Source organism: Cricetulus griseus (assembly GCF_003668045.3).
Source record: "Cricetulus griseus strain 17A/GY chromosome 1 unlocalized genomic scaffold, alternate assembly CriGri-PICRH-1.0 chr1_1, whole genome shotgun sequence".
In the NCBI taxonomy this organism is placed as follows: domain Eukaryota; kingdom Metazoa; phylum Chordata; class Mammalia; order Rodentia; family Cricetidae; genus Cricetulus; species Cricetulus griseus.
In genome coordinates this window covers 254,717,198-254,735,461 of record NW_023276807.1, presented here as the reverse complement: position 1 = coordinate 254,735,461, position 18,264 = coordinate 254,717,198, and the positions used below count along the sequence as shown (strand labels likewise).

The following is an 18,264-nucleotide window of genomic DNA, read 5'->3' as shown; positions in this document are numbered from 1 at the left end:
ACTTTATAAGCAAAATGCATACATAGCACTTAATTTGTTTATACTGTAAAATATATGTTAAATGGTTTTATCAATTTGGGAATAAAGATAGTTACTAATGCTGTTGTATTTTTATAACTTTAAAGAACTAATCAAATATTTATTACAAAGCTGTGATTTTAGCTTCAAATCTATCATTTGATAAATGTGTAAACACAGTGGTAGACTGGCTGGTTTGAAGATTCAAGATTAGGCACATTGAATTTGTTCTTATGCTCTAGTAACTATGAAATTTACAATGAAAATGATTCATGATTGAAAATAAGGACTAAGTTCTTTATGTATTCAGAATAAAAGCTATACTCTTAGAAATACGACTCTCAGGGTCCAAGAGATGGCTCGGTGGCTAAAAGCTGGTGAATATTCTTGGCAGTTTTTAGACCCACGTCTTGCCACAGCCATCTGATGCCTCTGGCCCCATGGGCACCTGCATTCACTTACATGTACACACTCCCAGACAGTCACATTAATTAAAACATAAGAATAAATATTTCTTCAAGTTTTTAAAGAGTTTCTTTTAAGTTAGCCAGCCATATTAGAAATCTATATAAGTCAGAATAGTTTTTACACCATTGAAATTACTGTAATCTACTATCTTAAATAGGTTTCAGGAAACAGGTCCAGTTTAGTGTGGTGATCTAGACTATTTATCTTAAAAACAGGCCTTGGTAAATAGCAAATAAGTTAATGCAATCTATTTGTGCAGAATCTGTTTATACTTGAGGCCACTTTTAATATTAACAAGAGGTAAGAAAAGCCTCACCTCTGTGCTGGCCACAAACTCCTTTAAGAAAAGAAAGCATTTCTCAGAGACTATCAGCCCCTTAAAGTGTAAATACCTAAATCGTTTTAACAAGGAAGAAACTCTTGAAGGCACTTGGAAGAGCATGAAGCTACCTGGTGAGTAAGAAAGAGTGTGTTTAATAAGGTTGGCTGGGTGCTATGGAACAGACCTTTAAACTATTTAGAAGGCTAAGACGGGGAGGATTACAATTCAAGGCCCACTCAAGCTACCAGTGAAAGGCCAGCCTGGCAACTTAAACCTCATCTCAAAAAGTTCAAGGAGGCTAGCTGTAGGGATATACTAGCTCAGTGGTAAAAGGCTTCCCTCTTAAGTTTGAGAGCCTAGGTTCAAATCTCAGTACCACCGAACACATTTTCACGTTAGAGAAACTATAAAGAATGTATTCTTACTCTTAAATAATTCCCTCTATGTATATAATGTATTTTGGTCATTTTCACTCCCCTTTACTCTTATCTTCCACTCTTGCTGAACCCCCTTCTCCCCAGCAAGTTTTGCTTCTACGTTCATGTCTGTCTGTTCCTGAGGCCCACTGACTTTACCTGGATATGCTTACATGAGCAGGGTGGGAGGTTACTGAAGCATGGGCAGCTAATTAGTGGCAATACCACTGGAAAAAATGACTCTTCTTTGCCCAGCAAACAAACTACCAGTAGTTTAATAGAGATGGGTGTGGCCCCTGAGCCACAGCCCCATCCTTGATGGAATGTTTACACCCCATCCCGGGCAGATAAACACAGGTGCTGTGAGTTTGTGAATGCAGTAGCCGTGTCCTGCCCAGGTGGCAGTGTTCCATAGCGCCCTTTGCCATCCTCTAGCTCTTGGAGTATTTCTGCTACCTCTTCCGTGATGCTTACCGAGCCTTGGGGGGAATGATGATAGATGTCCTGTTGAGGGCTGAGCACTAAACTGTTAACTCTCAGCATTTTGACCCAGATATTAAGAGACTTGTCTTTTTCCTTCTGATTTTTCTGAGGAACCATTATTGAGTAGAAGTTCTGAGTGTTGATAGTTATTTCACCCTTTAGCTATTTTCTTGTATCTGCAGTAATAGATATTACATGATAATGAGCATGATTAATGGGTGAGGATACATTTATTTTGAATCTCTAATATTCAAGTTTTAACATTCTTTTAAAAGAAATACTACACATTTGTAACTTGAATTGACATAGAAAGAGAAACACCGTAACTCAAATGGCTACAACATTTACTTTGCAGATCAGTTTTTGATGAGTGGAGAAAGAACCTGGTCAAATAGAGACCCCCAAAGCAAATGTTTTCCTTGGATTAAAATCTGAAAATGTCCTTGGTCTTCTGTATGGTTCTGTCCTTGCCAGAGCCAGAGACAACAGAAAAGAGGCCTATCTCCCTCCCTAATGACTTGCCTGTCTGGAATCTATGTCTAGCAGCCCTGGACCATCTCGTGGTTGAGCCAGCTGCCTGTCTCATCCTCTCCCCACACTCCAGTCTCTGCTGCAAATCCAATAAAAAGCCCCTAGACCAGCAGTAGTTCCATGTTCTTCCATTTCCCAAAATCTGCTCTGCTACACAGGAACTCTGCCTCCTTTTAAACTCCCACCTATGAATCTATAATAAAACTACTTCCTAAACTCATCCTCTTGTTGCCTATGAATTGCATTCTTTGGATATACATACAAGAATCCAGAGGCCACTGACTATTTTCTGTGACCATGAGCTTCAGGCACCTGAAGTTTTAAAGCCCACCCAAAGCCTCACAGAAATTATTCAAAGTCAGAGACCCCCCTATTTTCCTCATATTTTGGTTTCTCAACTACTGTTTGAAAGAATGTTATGAATCATCTCCACCTCAAAGTTGGTTTTCACCTTACAGATCCGTTTCACAGCTTGGTAAACCTGGGAGGTCATGTGAATTACATTTCTGTCATCTCCGACTCACTCTATATCTAGTACTTTCACAGACTTTCTTCATTTACTAATCTCCACAATCAAAGACCCAGAATGCTGTCTCACATGATAGAATCTTGTTCTAGAGGTCAAATTCCATGTGCATGTTCTCTGGCCCTTGTGCTACAAACCAATCTGTGATTTAAAATGACATACTTGGTACAAGAATTTTTGTTTGTCGCCTCAGGGCAGCTGGGAAATCCTAACGTTTCCAGAGTGGTGTAAGTTACTGTTGCCTGAGTTTAGCTACTAGACAGTGGTAATGTGGAGAGTCTTACACCACATTCTGAAGACAATCAGGTCAAAGAGGTAACATTTTGGGGTTGGCTTTGGCATGTAACAGTAAGCAGATAAACTGGTGGCAGTGGAACCCTGTTCTCGATGTGTATGAGGACTGCCTCTTTGTGGTAGGCAGACCAGTGCAATGGGTGGGGGGTGGCACTCTGGCCTTGTAAGGGCTTCTACTTTTAAGCAATAAGTAAACTAAACAAATGAAGATCAAAGATACAAAGTCGAAGCCCTGGTTTCGTCTTTTGTTTTTATTAGACTGAACAGAAACAACACAGATAGGTAACATTTGGTGCACAGATACTGGTCTAAAGGCCACAGTCTGAATACTACTGAAAAGCATCCATCGTACCCATGCATTCGGCATAACCCGAGTGAAAACACAATTCCAGGTCACTTAACCTTGCTAAGCCCGGACTTAATGCATCTGGGCCAGCAGAGATAATGAGGCTTTCTATGACAGCTAAACAGTAGTGTACTAACCTCTCAAGAACAATCAAATACTAGGTGAAACTGAATAATGGCACATTTGCATATTCAACAGACTTTTTCCCCATTGTGGTGCTAGTGTGTTTTTATGGATAGGGGAAAAGAACAAAAGAAAAAAATGGTTTAACTGATAAATACATGACCTTGAGAACCTGTCTAATGCTCCTAGTAAAACATAGTGAATTGAAGGTCCTTAACAAAATCCCATCCTTTCCAGGAAAAAGTACCCTCTTCTTCTGTATAGCCTTGTTAGGACACAGGAACAGATAGCCTGTAATCTATTAGGAAAAAATCAAGCACGCCAGCTTGTGCTCCTTTAATCTCAATAGTCCTCTGAGGCCATATATGCATTCATTGTGCCCTTCCTAGGCCAACATAGGTGCCCTCAACCTTCTTCACATTCCCCGCCAAAGAATCATTTAGAGATGTTAAGTTGCTTATATCACAACAGCTAGCCAATTCTAAAACAGTGGTGAGACATTCTGCTCTTTAATACTGTATTTACCATGTCCAGAGGCACTGTTCCAGCAATGGAGTCCTGTCAAGTCTTCAGGTTATGTAACTAGAAAGCAGTCAGACCCCAAAGTTACAACAGCTATAAAAAATACCTATTCTTTAAATGACCCAAAAGCCCTTAAACTAAGAAACAGCACTACCATAACAGAAAAGGTAGCCCTAGAAAAATGTCAGCACTGGGATCACAGAACTCCATGGCTGAGATCAACTGATTCTCAGTAAGATCAAGATGGCACTGCATTCCCTTTGGCCAATACAGTTCTGGTTTCTGCTTCTTTCCAAGAGTTGTGAATGTCAGTATACTGCACTTCCAACAATGAGCACTTCACCTTGCTACCCCGAGGAGGGAAAGTGAAGAAAGGCACGATGTAAAAACAGCCCTGGAAGAGAATGGCTGCAGGCAGGTGGGGAGAGCAGGGGAAGCAAAGTGTCACAGGTCAGGAAGTGCGGTGCGTCTGGTAGGTAAAGGGAGTCCCTCATATGTTATTTTGACAAAGGGGAATTTCATAGGTAGAAACCAATACTCAAAGTTATAAAACAGGTAGAACTCTCTGTGCATAATCACTGAATCAAAAATTTTCAAGAGACTCAACAGAAATTCTTTAGTTGACAGATGTGGTTTGAAGAGGGCATAAAATTCCTTTATGGCTGAAGCAAGAGTCTTGTTTCCTTTTGGCCCAAAAATAGATGTTTCATTTCCCAAGTAAGTAGGTTCTCCACTGTAAAGAAATATTCTTGTATAGTTTGTTTCTATCTTCTTGAATTCTGCTCCAAATTCAGCCAGTTTCTCATATGTCCTTAACACAAATTTTGAACAGTCGTAGGATTCAAACCATGTCTCCATCCCTTTTCCTGGGCTGGCCTGGACCGTCCATGTCTCATAATAAATACCTGTTTCATTGTCCTGTTTCACCCACTCTGCCATTTTGTTAAATGTGTTTCCTAGTTTAGAAAAAGCAACAAAAACAAACTGCTTATAAAATGTTCTGAGATCCAATTAAGACCAGGTTGAAAGACCAAGAAATACTTTAAAACTTAAAAACCTGTGTCCCACAGCAGGAAGGCAAGCATAGCTACATTTTCTTCCATTCCTCGAGGCCTCTGAATTGCAAATACAAGATATAATGGGGATATAAAGAGAACTCTTAAAATTCTACAGTTACTTAAGCTACAGTCAAAGTGACAGTCAAGAATATGACTGTACGTATGCAATACCTAATTTTTCAATTTTCAGCAAGTCTTGGATTCAGAAGCAAAAGAGAAGAGCGAAGCAAGAGCTGGAAGACAGAAGGGTGAAAGATACAGTGTAAGAACAAGCAGGAAGGGTGAACTGATGAGCTGGCAAAAAGCGTGGGATGCTTAGTAGGCCTGGCTGCCCAGGTGCAGCAGCTCCTGCATAAGCTACAGACAGCCTCTCATCTGTGTGAATACCAGCTGTTCCCTTTTCTCCCTGTAGTACAGTTGCTGGGATACTGACCACCTGCCACACAAATCCCTCTAACCAGTCAACCAAACTGGACACTATTGGTGCTAGATTCACTGACTACATGGACCCCTGGGTGGCTAAGTCTTCTACCACCATCTTGCACCAGATCAGAAGACTGTCTCCGAATACTTAGAATGCTGCTGTTCTGCATGATACAACCCACATCTGGGCACCTGCAGACACAACAGTTGTAGGCTGCCAAATCTCACTAGCAGCAAGCCTTCTTGCGTAACTCCTGCCTAGGTTCATGATATAAACAGCAAGTCTGTCAAGGGAATCCACTGGGTATCTACTACTTTAGGGAAATAAAACTGCAGTGTCTGCTTCAGAACTGGAGGCACAGTTCTTAGTAAGTAACTTGGAAAAGCTGCACTTGAAAGACACTATGTCGTAATATCCAGAAAAGGTCATGAGACGGGATTAGTCACAGGCAAGATGAAGAATGAATTTACAAGCTTAAAATTCGAGCAAATGGAAGCGTTTTACAGAAGTGTGGCTGTTTTATGTGATTATCAGCTTATGTGAGGAGAGAGGAAGGGGTGAACTGGCTTGGAATGTAAGACAGAAGCCACTCAGTGTTGCTGAGAGAGCCGGGCTTTCTTGGCTGGGATGTTTGGGTCATGTGAATTAGAAAGTAGAAGGAAAGATTAGAAAAGCAGTGTTTGCATTAAAAGACTGCAGGTTACATTTAAAAGACCTCGACTATGTACATGGCCTGTCCCATCCAGCTCTGTGACGGAAAGTGTCAGCCATGTCACTGCTGAGCTCACCTGTGACAGTTCCTTACCTGTAAAATCCAAGGGAGGTCTTACCCTCCCCCACTGAACTATGAGTTAGCACACCTTAAACTGTCCTCAAGTCCTGGGGTTTGTGGGATAGTTAGCATTACAAACAGTGCTTTTATTCACCACTCTGCTTCTGCAGACAAACACCATGCATAAAGTGGGGGAGGGGGCACGACACGACGACGACACGCATACTATGAGCAGGCCCTGAATTCTCCACAAGAGGCATCGCACCAGTAAAGTAAATGTGACCCAAGCTCACTTTATTAGTTAATGACACAAAGTTCCCATGATAGGAGAATCAACAAAATACAAAATTAGAATTGTGTCATCAACTTCCCAGATGGATAGGCATCGCTTGAGAGGACTTGAAATGTATTGGAAGAAATCTGGGGAGGCCGTGTACCAAAACTGTTACGAGAATGGCTTTGTAGGGCCTTCCTATCAAGGCTGGAGTCCATGGCTTTAATCTCTATCTGTTTTCCCATCTGCACAAAGGATGAGTCTCTCAGGAGTCTGGGATACTGGTAAGTGACATGCTGTAAGAACAGCATTCAGAACAGGGCCAGACCCACAGGAAGCAAACCCTTAATATTTCTCCACCTAAAAATAGTTTATAGCCACTATTTGTTCAGATACACTTAAGTGGCCTTCCTAAAGGGTCTCCTATCTGTTGTTTATTGGATTTCCTTTAGCTATACACAGCATTTGTTTCATTCATGTTTATCGTGGGCAGAGCAGAAGATGAGCCACGCATCCCCTGGCAAGGCTCTGCATCGGGATCCATTCGGTTCTAGGTGTTAAGGGGACCAGAAGCATAGACTACAATTGATCACCATGAGGCAGACTATGACAGAAATCTCAGTGAATGAATGAAATCTTGTGCTTGTGTATTAATGCAATCATCCAACTACTTTACTTCTGAAACTTACCTGACATGGTTGCAACTGGAGCTAATGTCCCGTTTTCCCTCCAGTGTTTATCATCAATTCCTTCAAAAAAGCAGGCCGCTCCTTGGTTACACCAGAACGGAGCATCCATTTCAGGTCGAAGGTGAGGAAATGTACAGTTGCCAAGCTGAAAAAGCTCATACCATTCCATTGTGTAATTCTTGCCAGTCAGTGTATTCCTGAATCCGATAGCATCATGCATAATTTTCTGTGTGGAGACAAAAGGGGTGAAAGCATCTGTGAGTAACCATGGGACCAGGCCACCTACCGGGAGCGTTTTGTACACCATGAACACACATCAAGAATAACAACTGCTACACTTCTGTGTCCCTATCCCTATGGTTGACACCGAGGCCCCTCAAACTGTAGGCACCCATCGCTGTGGTTTTGGCAGCTAGGGCTCGTTTTGGTGGGGATGTGAGCTATGTGAAGGCACTTGGAAATTTTCTCACAGCTCACAGCATGAAAAGCCATCATGGATGTTCCAGGGAGATTCACTGAGCTGGGAAAGGGCTTACAGCAAAGCTTAGAGATCCAGATGTGATTCCTGCCGGCCTGCCTTTTGCCCTTCTCATTCCCAGGAGCTCAGTACAGGATACAGTAGAATTTACATTGTTGCCATGTAGCTCCTCCTGAGAACACATAGACTCTTGAAGCCAATAGAAACACAGTCTTCATTCACAGGCCAGAAGGCTACATAGGGAACTTGCCCAAGTAGGGCAGTCACAAGGCTTACCCATCTTGGCTTTTTATGCACAAAACACATCCTGGTTAATGCACTTTAATTTAGCAAGAACAGCAATAAATGGAGCTACAGAGGCCAAAAAAGCAAGGTTTGTACATTTAGGGACTTTCCCAGAACTATGGCCTATAATAGATTGTGGGTCTTTGTTCTCATTTTGGCAGGTGTTGGGGTCTACGTGCTGGGCTCTTAGGTCAGAATGGTGTCTTGGTGCCTCTAACATGGTGTCAATTGTGCTAAGGTCTGGGGGCCCATTACAAGATCCTTCATAGTGTTAAGGCCAGTATACTTGTTACTCACTGTAGCTTTTGCTTTGTTTTTGAGACATATAGCCCAGATGGATGAAATACTAATTCTCTTGCTTGGCCCTTCCAAGTGCTGGGATTAAAAGTGTGCAGTACCATGCAGATTCGATGGTAACTCCTTCTGACTACCAACTTAGCAGGTACTAAGAAGTCTATCATGGACTGGGGAGATTGCTAAATGGGTAAGAATGCTTGCTATGCAAGAATGAAGATCCTAGTTCAAATCCTTAGCACCCATCTAAAAGCCAGGCATTGGACTTGTATCTATGACCCCAGTTTTGAGGTCAAGCTCACTGGCCAGGCAGTTTAGATGAAAATGTAAGCTTCGGGACCAGTGAGAGACTGTCCCAAGGCAGGAATATGGAGCATGACATCCAACGTGCTCCTTCTGCTACTTCATGCTTGTCAACACACACACACACACACACACACACACACACACACACACACACACACGCACACACGCACACACGCACACACGCACAAGCACACGCGCACAATGTGTATCAATAAATATGATCTAGTAACCATGTGATTACTAATTGAAGCCAAAGGAATAACTAAATTACTTAAGCAAAGTTGCAAGATCAAGATGCATTCTTACAAAGTGTCCCAGGAGGTCTCCATATTTAAATTCCCAGACAGGGGTTTGTAGTCTTAAGACTTCGATGATGTCATTGTCCTTCATCACTGGGATGGGTGAGCCAGTAGGACAGAACGTATACTTAGCTTGACAGTAGGGATCTGGCTTCGGACGGAAAGAGAAGCGTCTAGTAAGAAAGAAACCATCAAATGAGATCATGAAAGAAACTGCTCTTCTAACACACTATAGAATCCCAATTTTCATTTCAGGCTCTGCTCTCCGCTCTCTTTATCTGTGTTTGGGTGGGTGGTGGTGGGGAGTTACATGTGATGTGTGCACACGTACAGGTGCCTTTCCTTGATGGCTTTACACCTTTACTTTTCCAAACAGTCTCTCATTAAACAGGCTAGCCAATGAGCTTCACGAATCTGCCTTCCTCTGCTCCTCCCTCCGAAGGTTAGGGTTACAGAGCACTGCCATGTTGGTTTCTACTTGAGTTCAGAGAATCCAAACACACATCATAGGGATTGTGCTCTCCGTGGTCCTCAGCAATAATTAAGGAAAATATTTGAAGCTTAGATCATGGTGACTAAACATAAACGCACATTTTACTTGTTTTCATAAGCATACTTGCAATGATGCATCAAATATCGTCATAAAGTAGACTTGGTATCTGAATGTAAACATTCACCTAATTTTTACCAAGGATCTACCATGTACAGGGCCACACTGAGAAGAAAGGGAACAAAAATTATAAGCCTCTTCCCTTCCTCCCCGAGCTTGGGGGTTGGGGCTTGGAAGATGTTAAGTCAAACGGCAGCTGTGGTAAGAACTAAACTGAGGAAATAGTGACCTCAGACACAAGGGAGGAAGAAATCAGCTTCAACTGTTGAGGATGGGTAGCACTATTAGAAGGCACTGGGAAAGAAAGCTAGACCAGGAAGGGAAAGAGAATTGTTATAAGACACACAGGAAATATCTTAGTGCTTCCCAACCTTCCTAATGCTGCAGCCCTTTAACACAGTTCTTCCTGTTGTGGGGACCCCCTACCATAAAATTATTTTATTGCTACTTCATGATTGATTTCACTACTTTTTTGAATTGTAATATAAAAATATCCGATATGCAGGATATCTAATATGAGGCCCCTGTAAAGGATTATTTGACCCACTAAGGGTGTCAAAACCCGGAGGTTGAGAACCACCGAAATATCAAAAGTGCTCCAGCAACTGCAGACAAGAGTTCAGGCCTCAAGAGCAGACAGGGGCTAACAAGTCTGTCATAGGAACTATGACATGGTTTCCTACAGCCCCTGACATGGGGACCTTGAGCCCTGAATGAGCCAGGGGATTTTAAAAAGCAGATCTGATCAGGCCGAATAGACCCGAAAGTCATCCTTATTGTACGAATTAGAAGAATCACAGGGTTTAAAAATCAGGCTGAGACCAGTCAGGAAGGCTGCAAAGATGCTAAACCCTCAGAAGGACACACAACTGGAACAGACTGGGACCATGGCTCAGCACACTTGTCTTCTGATCGCCTCCCAGGCCTGGGCGCACTTGTGCATAGGAAAGAGGAAGAACACTAAGACCCCAAAGGTTCCAGCCAGAGCAAGTTATTACAGTCTTAACACAGAAACAAAATCTTCTTTAAGTGGCTTAACAAACATCTAGCTACATGTGAGCTTCATTACCCACAGAAAAATCTATTTTAGGTCAAAGGTGAGTTTATAAGTAGAACTCAATTGAAATTTTCATAAAGGTAAATATACCAGTTGGTCAGGAGGGAGTGTCAAGCTGGGGCTTCTTTGGAAGCAAATATCAGTCAGCCCCCTTGTCCTGACATTAAATTAAATACTTCCAGATTTGCGATTTCTCCCTTGTTTTATTGTATATTTAGTTTTTATTTCCTGTGAATATTTTCATGAAAACCAGCTTCGACCCTAAACCTTTTTTTCATATATATTAAGCAGAACCAGTTCATGAACGTAACACACGAATATTTAAGTTTGGCCACAGCTGGTTGTATCTAGGGATGATGCTGCCATTGACGGCGCTACTACTATTTCTTGTTTTCTGGTCAGGGAGCATGACGATACCGAGTAATTTTCTTAAGAGCGCACCGAGGATGAACTAGCTGGTCCAACAAATTTGATCTTCAGACTTCAGAACCAAGAACTCCCTGGAAAACTATGCCATCCTTCATCACGCCACGACCTTTCAAAAGCCGTGGTTCTTTCTTCCACACGGGGGGGGGGGCGCTCTCCACCCACCTCCAAGCCCCCGCCCCCTGGGGTTTGGCAACCTCGCACTGGCTGTCAAAACTTTGCTAGGTCAAAGACTCCAGGTCCAGAGCCAACACCTCCAGGTAGAAGTGGACCAACGAGGCGATCCTGATTGTCCCAGGGAGGGCACTTCCCAGGTTTGGAATTTGGAGCGGTAAGATTGGGAAAGCCGAGGCACACGGGGGCAGGCTACCTCCCCTCCCAGTAAATTCTGCAAACGTTATGCAAAACAGCTAGTGATAAAGCAAGAGATACATTTAGTATTTCACTCGTGTTTTCTTAACCTGCTCTCCGAGTCGGTTAGTGGTACCTAAAAGTCACTCAGTGCAGTGACGCCGCTGTCCATCCCTCCCAGGACTCGGGACTTGCCCTGCGTCGGTGGGGACCCCTCACTGCGCCCCGCGTCCCCCTGCGCCCCGCGTCCCCAAGCTCCCCGGAGCCACGGGCTCCGCGCCCTCCAATCCCCGCTCCCCGCTCCCCGCTCCGCCTCACTCACTTGTAGGGCACCGGCCAGCGGCGCCCCGACGTCGGGGCCGCGCCCAGCGTCGCCGTCAGCCCGAGCCCGGCCAGCGCCAGCGCCAGCGGCCAGCGCCAGTCCGCTCCGCGTCGCCCGGCGCGCGCCATGCACGGCTCCCTGCGCTCCCGGTGGCCCCCGGCCCGCGTCGGCCTAGCGTGCGCGCCGCCGCGACGGGACGGGACGGGACGGACGGGCGTGCGCGCCGCCGCGGGCGCGTGACCTCCAAGCGCGTGACGCCCCTGCAGCCCTGGCCTGGCCCCAGCGCCTCTGCTCCGTCGCGCGTGCGCCGGAAGAAAAACAAACTGGCTGGCCTCCCGGAAGGAGATTGGGGCTGGCGATGCAAACCTCACTCCAACCCGGGTCACGGCGTGAGGCTGATTCTCGGAGGGTCTCCCGTCAAAGGTTCCAGATGTTTCATCCCTGCTGATACATTTTCCCAAAGAAAAGTCCAGGTCTGTAAATTTTAGGAGACAAAGTTTCCAAGTGACTAAAAGAGTAGGGTTGTCATCATGACACTTTAGAGAAATACTATTTCCTAGTAGTTCTCAGGCTGATTTTATCCGACTCTTACTTCAGGATGGGGACTAGCCAGGCGCATCTGTAAAGCTAGTCTTTGCCCCCTCATTTATAATTACATGAGCACAGTGAGTCTTCATTCTGAAAGGGGTCTCCAGGTGCTGAAGGGCTCTGCAGAACACGAAGCCTTGACGTTGTTTTCCCACCACATTTTAACGCAGGAGCCAAGGATATTTTGATGTTAACTAAAAATGAATGGTCTCATCAGAGGTTTGTGGGGCTTGGGTATATTATTAATCCCAACGGCAAGGATAAGACCACGGCCACAATTTGAGCCAAATTTGAAGCAAGCTTGAGTTTTACTGAGGTGTATTTTAGAGCTGACCAGCAACTGCCTCCTAAGTAAGACAGTGGGTTAAAGAGAGCAGTCCTGAATCCATTTGTTGGGCCCCCCTTTAAGGAGTAAAATCACAAGTAGTTGCAAAGCAGGTTTACAGAGGAAAGACAGACAATAGGAAATACGGGGGTGGGGGTGGGGGGGGAACTTCATGTGGTCACCTTGTAATTAGGGAAGCCTCTGGGGGCGGGGGTCAGAGAGGATAAGGGTTTCGCAAAAGTCAAGGCTATAGGTTAGGGAAGGTCACATTCCAGTAAACAGAGAGCAACTCAGCTCTTAGAGTAAATTGAACTTATTTTTAACAATAGAGCATAATGGCTCCTGCCTTCAAAATGGAGTCAGGCAGGTTCCTCAATGCTTACTTGTTTTACAGGAGCTTAACAACCCTAAACAAATACATCAACTGTATCATAGCCTCTATTTTTAGATATTTAGTGACAGTTTCACTTACCTATCACAGCATAATTTACTGTATGTTATATCAAAGATGTTTTTAAAAGTACAATTTTAGGATCGAATTTAATAAAGTTAGAAATTACAGTGCCACACAGAAGGGAATAGATGGTCGAATCTGTGTAATATGGATACTTAAACCCTAATTCCAAACCAAGAAATTTAGGATTTACAATCTTTGACTACTTACATCGAGTCTTTTAGACAATTCCTTAAGCTTGTACTAATTTAATGAATATGATCTTTACTTTTATCTTGGAAAGTTTATCAGTATTTTTCCAGAAACCAGTGTTATAATAAATCTCGGGGTGGGACCATGTTGGATCCCATGGCGGATGAGGGACAAACATGCCAGGCAGACAGAGCTTAAGTGGGAAGTTTTATTGGGGCAAAGAAAAAGAGTGGAGAAAGGGAAGGTGGGGGGAAAAGAAACAGAGAGGGTGAAAGAGAGAGAGAGAGAGAGAGAGAGGGAGGGAGGGAGGGAAGGAGGGAGGGAGAGTCCTGTTTGCCCCTCAGAGGAACAACACGGGAGAGAAAGAGAGCAGAAGTGGGTGGAATTTGCCTCTTAAAGGGACCTTTGCACCTGTGTGCAGACTGTGTAGTGATGTAGCAGCCACAGGACCCTGGACTGGCCAGGGTACTGCCTGAGTGAATTCTGCCAGGAGACAGGGGGCAGGCTAGCATAATGCTTGAATCTTAACAACCAGCTTCAGAACAAGCATTTCTCTCTTTGATTTGATAAAACATGTTGTCTGGACATGGTGGTGCATCTGAAACCCCAGAACTCAGGAGGCAGAGGCAGGAGGATCTAAAGTTTGAAGACAGCCTGGGCTATAGAGCAATACCTGTCTCCAAACAAAACTTAAGGCTACAACAAACAAATAAAATCTGGACTGAACTTCTGCACTAGGTTTCAACAGACCAAACCAAAATGGAATTGCTTGTGCTATGTGTTGTGTAAACAAAGTGAATTAAAATTTTTATGTGTATGCGTGCTGGAATCCAGTTCCAGTGGACTTCAGGTCCCAAAGAGCAGGTGTGGGTTTCGAAAGGTGAAGGAGGAGACTGACAAGATCTGAGTGTGAATTGGGTTGGCTGCCACTCTTTGAAAGAAAGGCTACACATTTTATACTCTACAGCTGCACCTAGGATTAAGTGGGAGGGAGGGGGCATGTGAACTTGGGTGTGGCTGGAGATCAGGGATTGAGGAAGCTGGCATTGCCCTTGACAGGTTACTAGGCACCAGTCACATGCTAAAAAAAGGGCCACAAGTTCCTCTTGCCAGAGACAAGAATGACTGACTCCCTTTTTAGCAAACAGGAACTTTCTTCAAACTCTGGAGGGAATGGAAACTTTTGTGTAAATTCCTGACCTTGGGAACAGACATGCCATTATGGAATATTGCAGTGTTTTTTTTTTTTTTGTATAGCTTAGTTTATCCAACTAACTAAAGCTTAAAATGAGTAAAGATGAGGCTAGACAAATATTACTGTGAACTTGAATAGACCTTAGGGATTTATAAATCTTGTTTCTCAAATATACCTTATTTATTAAGCATATGTCACATATCTACATTTTCCAGCAGCTTGGGGTTAACTTGAGTAGGCAGAGTTATCACGCTATGTGGTTACCCCCAGGTGTCAGGGTTTTTTTTTTTTTCCAAAGAATTATTTTTTTAAGAGCCTGCAATTTTATGCATTTTCATCCTTCAAAGCCCACACAAAATTTCGCAAAGGAAAAGGTAAAAGGGAACTCCATAACACATAGTGAGAGTCACTAAAAATAAGTGGAGAAGTGTGATCCACATTGTCAAACTGCTGGAACTTTATCAAACAGCACTGGTTGCCATGCAGCCCGTGACATATGGGTGTTTTTACCTTCGTGTATGTCTGTACGTCACCTGCATGTAGTGCCCTTGGAAGCAAGAAGAGGTCATCAGATCTCTCCTGGAACTGCAGTTACAGACAGTTCTTAACCACCTGGTGAGCATTGGAAATTGAACCTAAATCCTCCGAAATAACATCCAGTGCTCGCTCTGCTCTCTCATAGCCCCTGAACCGTGCCTCCAACCTAAACAAAGTGAAATTGTAAAGAAACAGGGAAACCCCCTGAATGGGGATTTTTAGCAACCAATTGAAAAGAGCCCAAAGTGAGTTGGTATTATAAACAGGTCCCTTGTGGTGGTTAATTTTCCTGGTCAACTTGACTAGACTTAGAATTACCACAAAAAAAAAAAAAAAAACAAAAACAAAAAAAAACATGCTTCTGAGTGTATCTTGACAGTGTATCCAGATGGTTGGAGTGAAGACAGAAGACCCACCCTGAATGTGGGCAGAAGTGCCCCATGGGTTTGGGCCTGGACTGGATAAAAAGGAGAAAGCTACCTGAGGCCCGGCATTCACCTCTCTCTGCCTCCTGACTACAAATGTAATATGACCAGCTGTCTTATGCTCCACCACCATGCCCCCTGCCATGATGACTATGTCCTCACACCTGAGCCCAAACAAACTTCCTTCCCTAGCTGCCTTTGTTAAGGTTAGGTATCCCTTCCCTTCCCTTCCCTTCCCTTCCCTTCCCTTCCCTTCCCTTCCCTTCCCTTCCCTTCCCTTCCCTTCCCTTCCCTTCTTTCCTTCCCTTCCCTTTTCCCTTCCCTTCCCTTTTTCCCTTCCCTTCCCTTTTCCCTTCCCTTCCCTTCCCTTCCCTTCCCTTCCCTTCCCTTCCCTTCCCTTCCCTTCCCTTCCCTTCCCTTCCCTTTTTTCCTTCCCTTCCCTTTTCCTTCCCTTCCCTTCCCTTCCCTTCCCTTCCCTTTTCCCTTCCCTTCCCTTCCTTCCCTTCCCTTCCCCCTTCCCTTCCCTTCCCTTCCCTTCCCTTCCCTTCCCTTCCCTTCCCTTCCCTTCCCTTCCCTTCCCTTCCCCTTCCCTTCCTTTTCCCTTCCCTTCCCTTCCCTTCCCTTCCCTTCCCTTCCCTTCCCTTCCCTTCCCTTCCCTTCCCTTCCCTTCCCTTCCCTTCCCTTCCCTTCCCTTCCCTTCCCTTTTCCCTTCCCTTCCCTTCCCTTCCCTTCTTTTCCCTTCCCTTTTCCCTTCCCTTCTTTTCCCTTCCCTTTTCCCTTTTCCCTTTTCTCTTTTCCCCAACCAACCTCTCTCTCTCTCTCTCTCTCTCTCTCTCTCTCTCTCTCTCTTTCTTTCTTTTTGTTTTGTTTTTTGAGACAGGGTTTCTCTGTGGCTTTGGAGGCTATCCTGACACTCACTCTGTAAACCATGCTGGTCCCGAACTCACAGAGATCCGCCTGCCTCTGCCTCCAGAGTGCTGGGATTAAAGGGGTTGGCCACCACTCCCTGGCTTGTTAGGTATTTTGTCATAGCAACATTATAATCAATGCACTCTCTACTTGAACTCTTACAAAGTAACCTAACTAACCACTTCTGGAATTTCTGTTTTCTTTTACCCAAGTTACCTTACAAAAGCCAGTCTCTGTGCCATGCCAACAAATATATTTTGGATGGGCTGCTGCCTTGGTTATGATTCACTAATGAAAGCCAACTAGATTTTAAGCCTATTTATAGATATATTTCAGACAAAATTTGCTGTTATAATCCAATAGATTTAGCTTAAAGTGGAATTTCAATACACATACCGGCTCTGAAAGCCAGGGCATTACTGAAGTTAAGCATGAGCTTTACCACCAAACGACACCCATTTTAACTACCCATATCAAAGAAAATGACAGGCACAGACCATTCAGTGAGCAAAAATACATTAATGTCAAGTTTTTGACAGAGAAGACATTTGCTATACAGTAGTACCCTACAACAAACCTAAGGGCTGCTATCTGAATTCAGACCTAGGGAATCTTGGCTCAGAGACACTGAATACCATTCTCAGTATCCCATCCAGCAGTGACAGAGACAGATCTTACCTCCAATACTCAGACCAGACCAGATTAGTTTCCTAACCCCATTATTTTTATCCTTTTACTAAGAAATCCATTGACACAACATGTTTTCACAGACAGCAACTCTTTCCTCTGCTTGTTACAGTTGTCACTTGTAGTGACCTCTTTCCCAATCTGGGCCTCTGACACTGCCAGTGTTCAGCCCTGTAAATATTCTGCCAGGTCAAAGGCTGGAGAGAGACTTCCAGGTGTGCAGCATTCCGCCCAAGATTGTGAGCAGCTAAAGCTAGACTTCTGTTTGAATGTAGATTCGGGGTGTCACTAAACACTGGAAACAGAAGGCCACAGTGAATTGCTTTTGGAAGACACGGGGCTAATGATTTAATGGCTTTATAATAGAAACAGCATTCCTGGAGATGGAAGATTTTATTCTTTAATAATAGTAAAGGAACACATTTCTTTCAAAGATCTTGTGTATAGAAGAAACACAGCTTATTCTAGCCAAACAAAACAAAAACACCCTAAAGTAAATCCCTTGGTTGCTATTTGTTTCCTGTGGTCATTTTTTAAAATGAGGCCATGTATAAGGAGCTCTGTAATTTCTACATTGTGAGACACAGCATACAAATAGGGTGCTCAGCTGCACCCTAACCAAGATGACTTTCTTTTGACCCTTAGCTACAGTTCGGGCTATATCAAGACATGGAACTGTTACAAGACACCTAAGGCATTCTTTGCCCTTTAGTTCTGGTGCGCATGAAGCAGAGCCCCCTACTAGTATTCTTCGTTAAAAATACTTCAAGCTCCAGCTTTGGAAATTGAGCAGTTCAGAATTTTATTGTGGAAAAAAAAACCCTGAAAAATGATGGTGTATCAATATTGACATTCTCTTTTGAAATAAGTTTCTTGGAAGTTACCATTTACCAATCCTACAAAGAAGAAAATCCACTTATTTGCTTTGCTATTCTTTTAAAGATTGTCCTCCACAACCCATGCCAAAATTATTAAAAAGTAGTTTATAGTTCTCTGGCGCCCTCTACCATCCAAAGGGAAAAATGACAGGATCCGTAGGTTCCTCAGGGTTCGCCTAGCATTTCTTGAGCAGAACTCAAGAGAGTTTTGCGGCCAGAAGCTTTGCTGCCGGTAGTTCTGCGGGGCTCTGCTCTGCAGCCCCAGCCTCTGCGAGGGGCTGAGCACGGGGCCCAGCTGCAGAGACCGGCTCTCAGAAGAGGGTTGGGATGTTGGAATGCTGCAGCCCAGCTGCTACCTGGTGACTTCCGTGGCTTGCGAG

At 44.0% G+C, this 18,264-nt stretch overlaps 1 protein-coding gene across 1 annotated transcript; it reads right to left on the bottom strand.

Moving 5' to 3' along the window:
- Positions 1-3,289: 3,289 nt before the first annotated feature.
- On the bottom strand, positions 3,290-11,854 carry Cln5 (CLN5 intracellular trafficking protein). Its single transcript, XM_027393987.2, has 4 exons — positions 11,695-11,854; positions 8,936-9,101; positions 7,267-7,492; positions 3,290-5,005 (listed from the first exon to the last, which is right to left on the bottom strand). Exons 1-4 carry the CDS (start codon positions 11,820-11,822, stop codon positions 4,494-4,496), a joined length of 1,032 nt encoding a protein of 343 aa, XP_027249788.1. The 5' UTR covers positions 11,823-11,854; the 3' UTR covers positions 3,290-4,493.
- Positions 11,855-18,264: the final 6,410 nt, after the last annotated feature.

Excerpts from the sequence above, each read along its gene's own strand:
- Cln5 (XM_027393987.2), bottom strand. The coding sequence starts at position 11,822 with ATGGCGCGCGCCGGGCGACGCGGAGCGGACTGGCGCTGGCCGCTGGCG. Across the intron at positions 7,493-8,935 it reads GAGACCTCCTGGGACACTTT|AAAATTATGCATGATGCTAT; the intron begins GTAAGAATGCAT and ends GTCTCCACACAG. Across the intron at positions 5,006-7,266 it reads TCCAGTTGCAACCATGTCAG|GAAACACATTTAACAAAATG; the intron begins GTAAGTTTCAGA and ends TTTCTAAACTAG.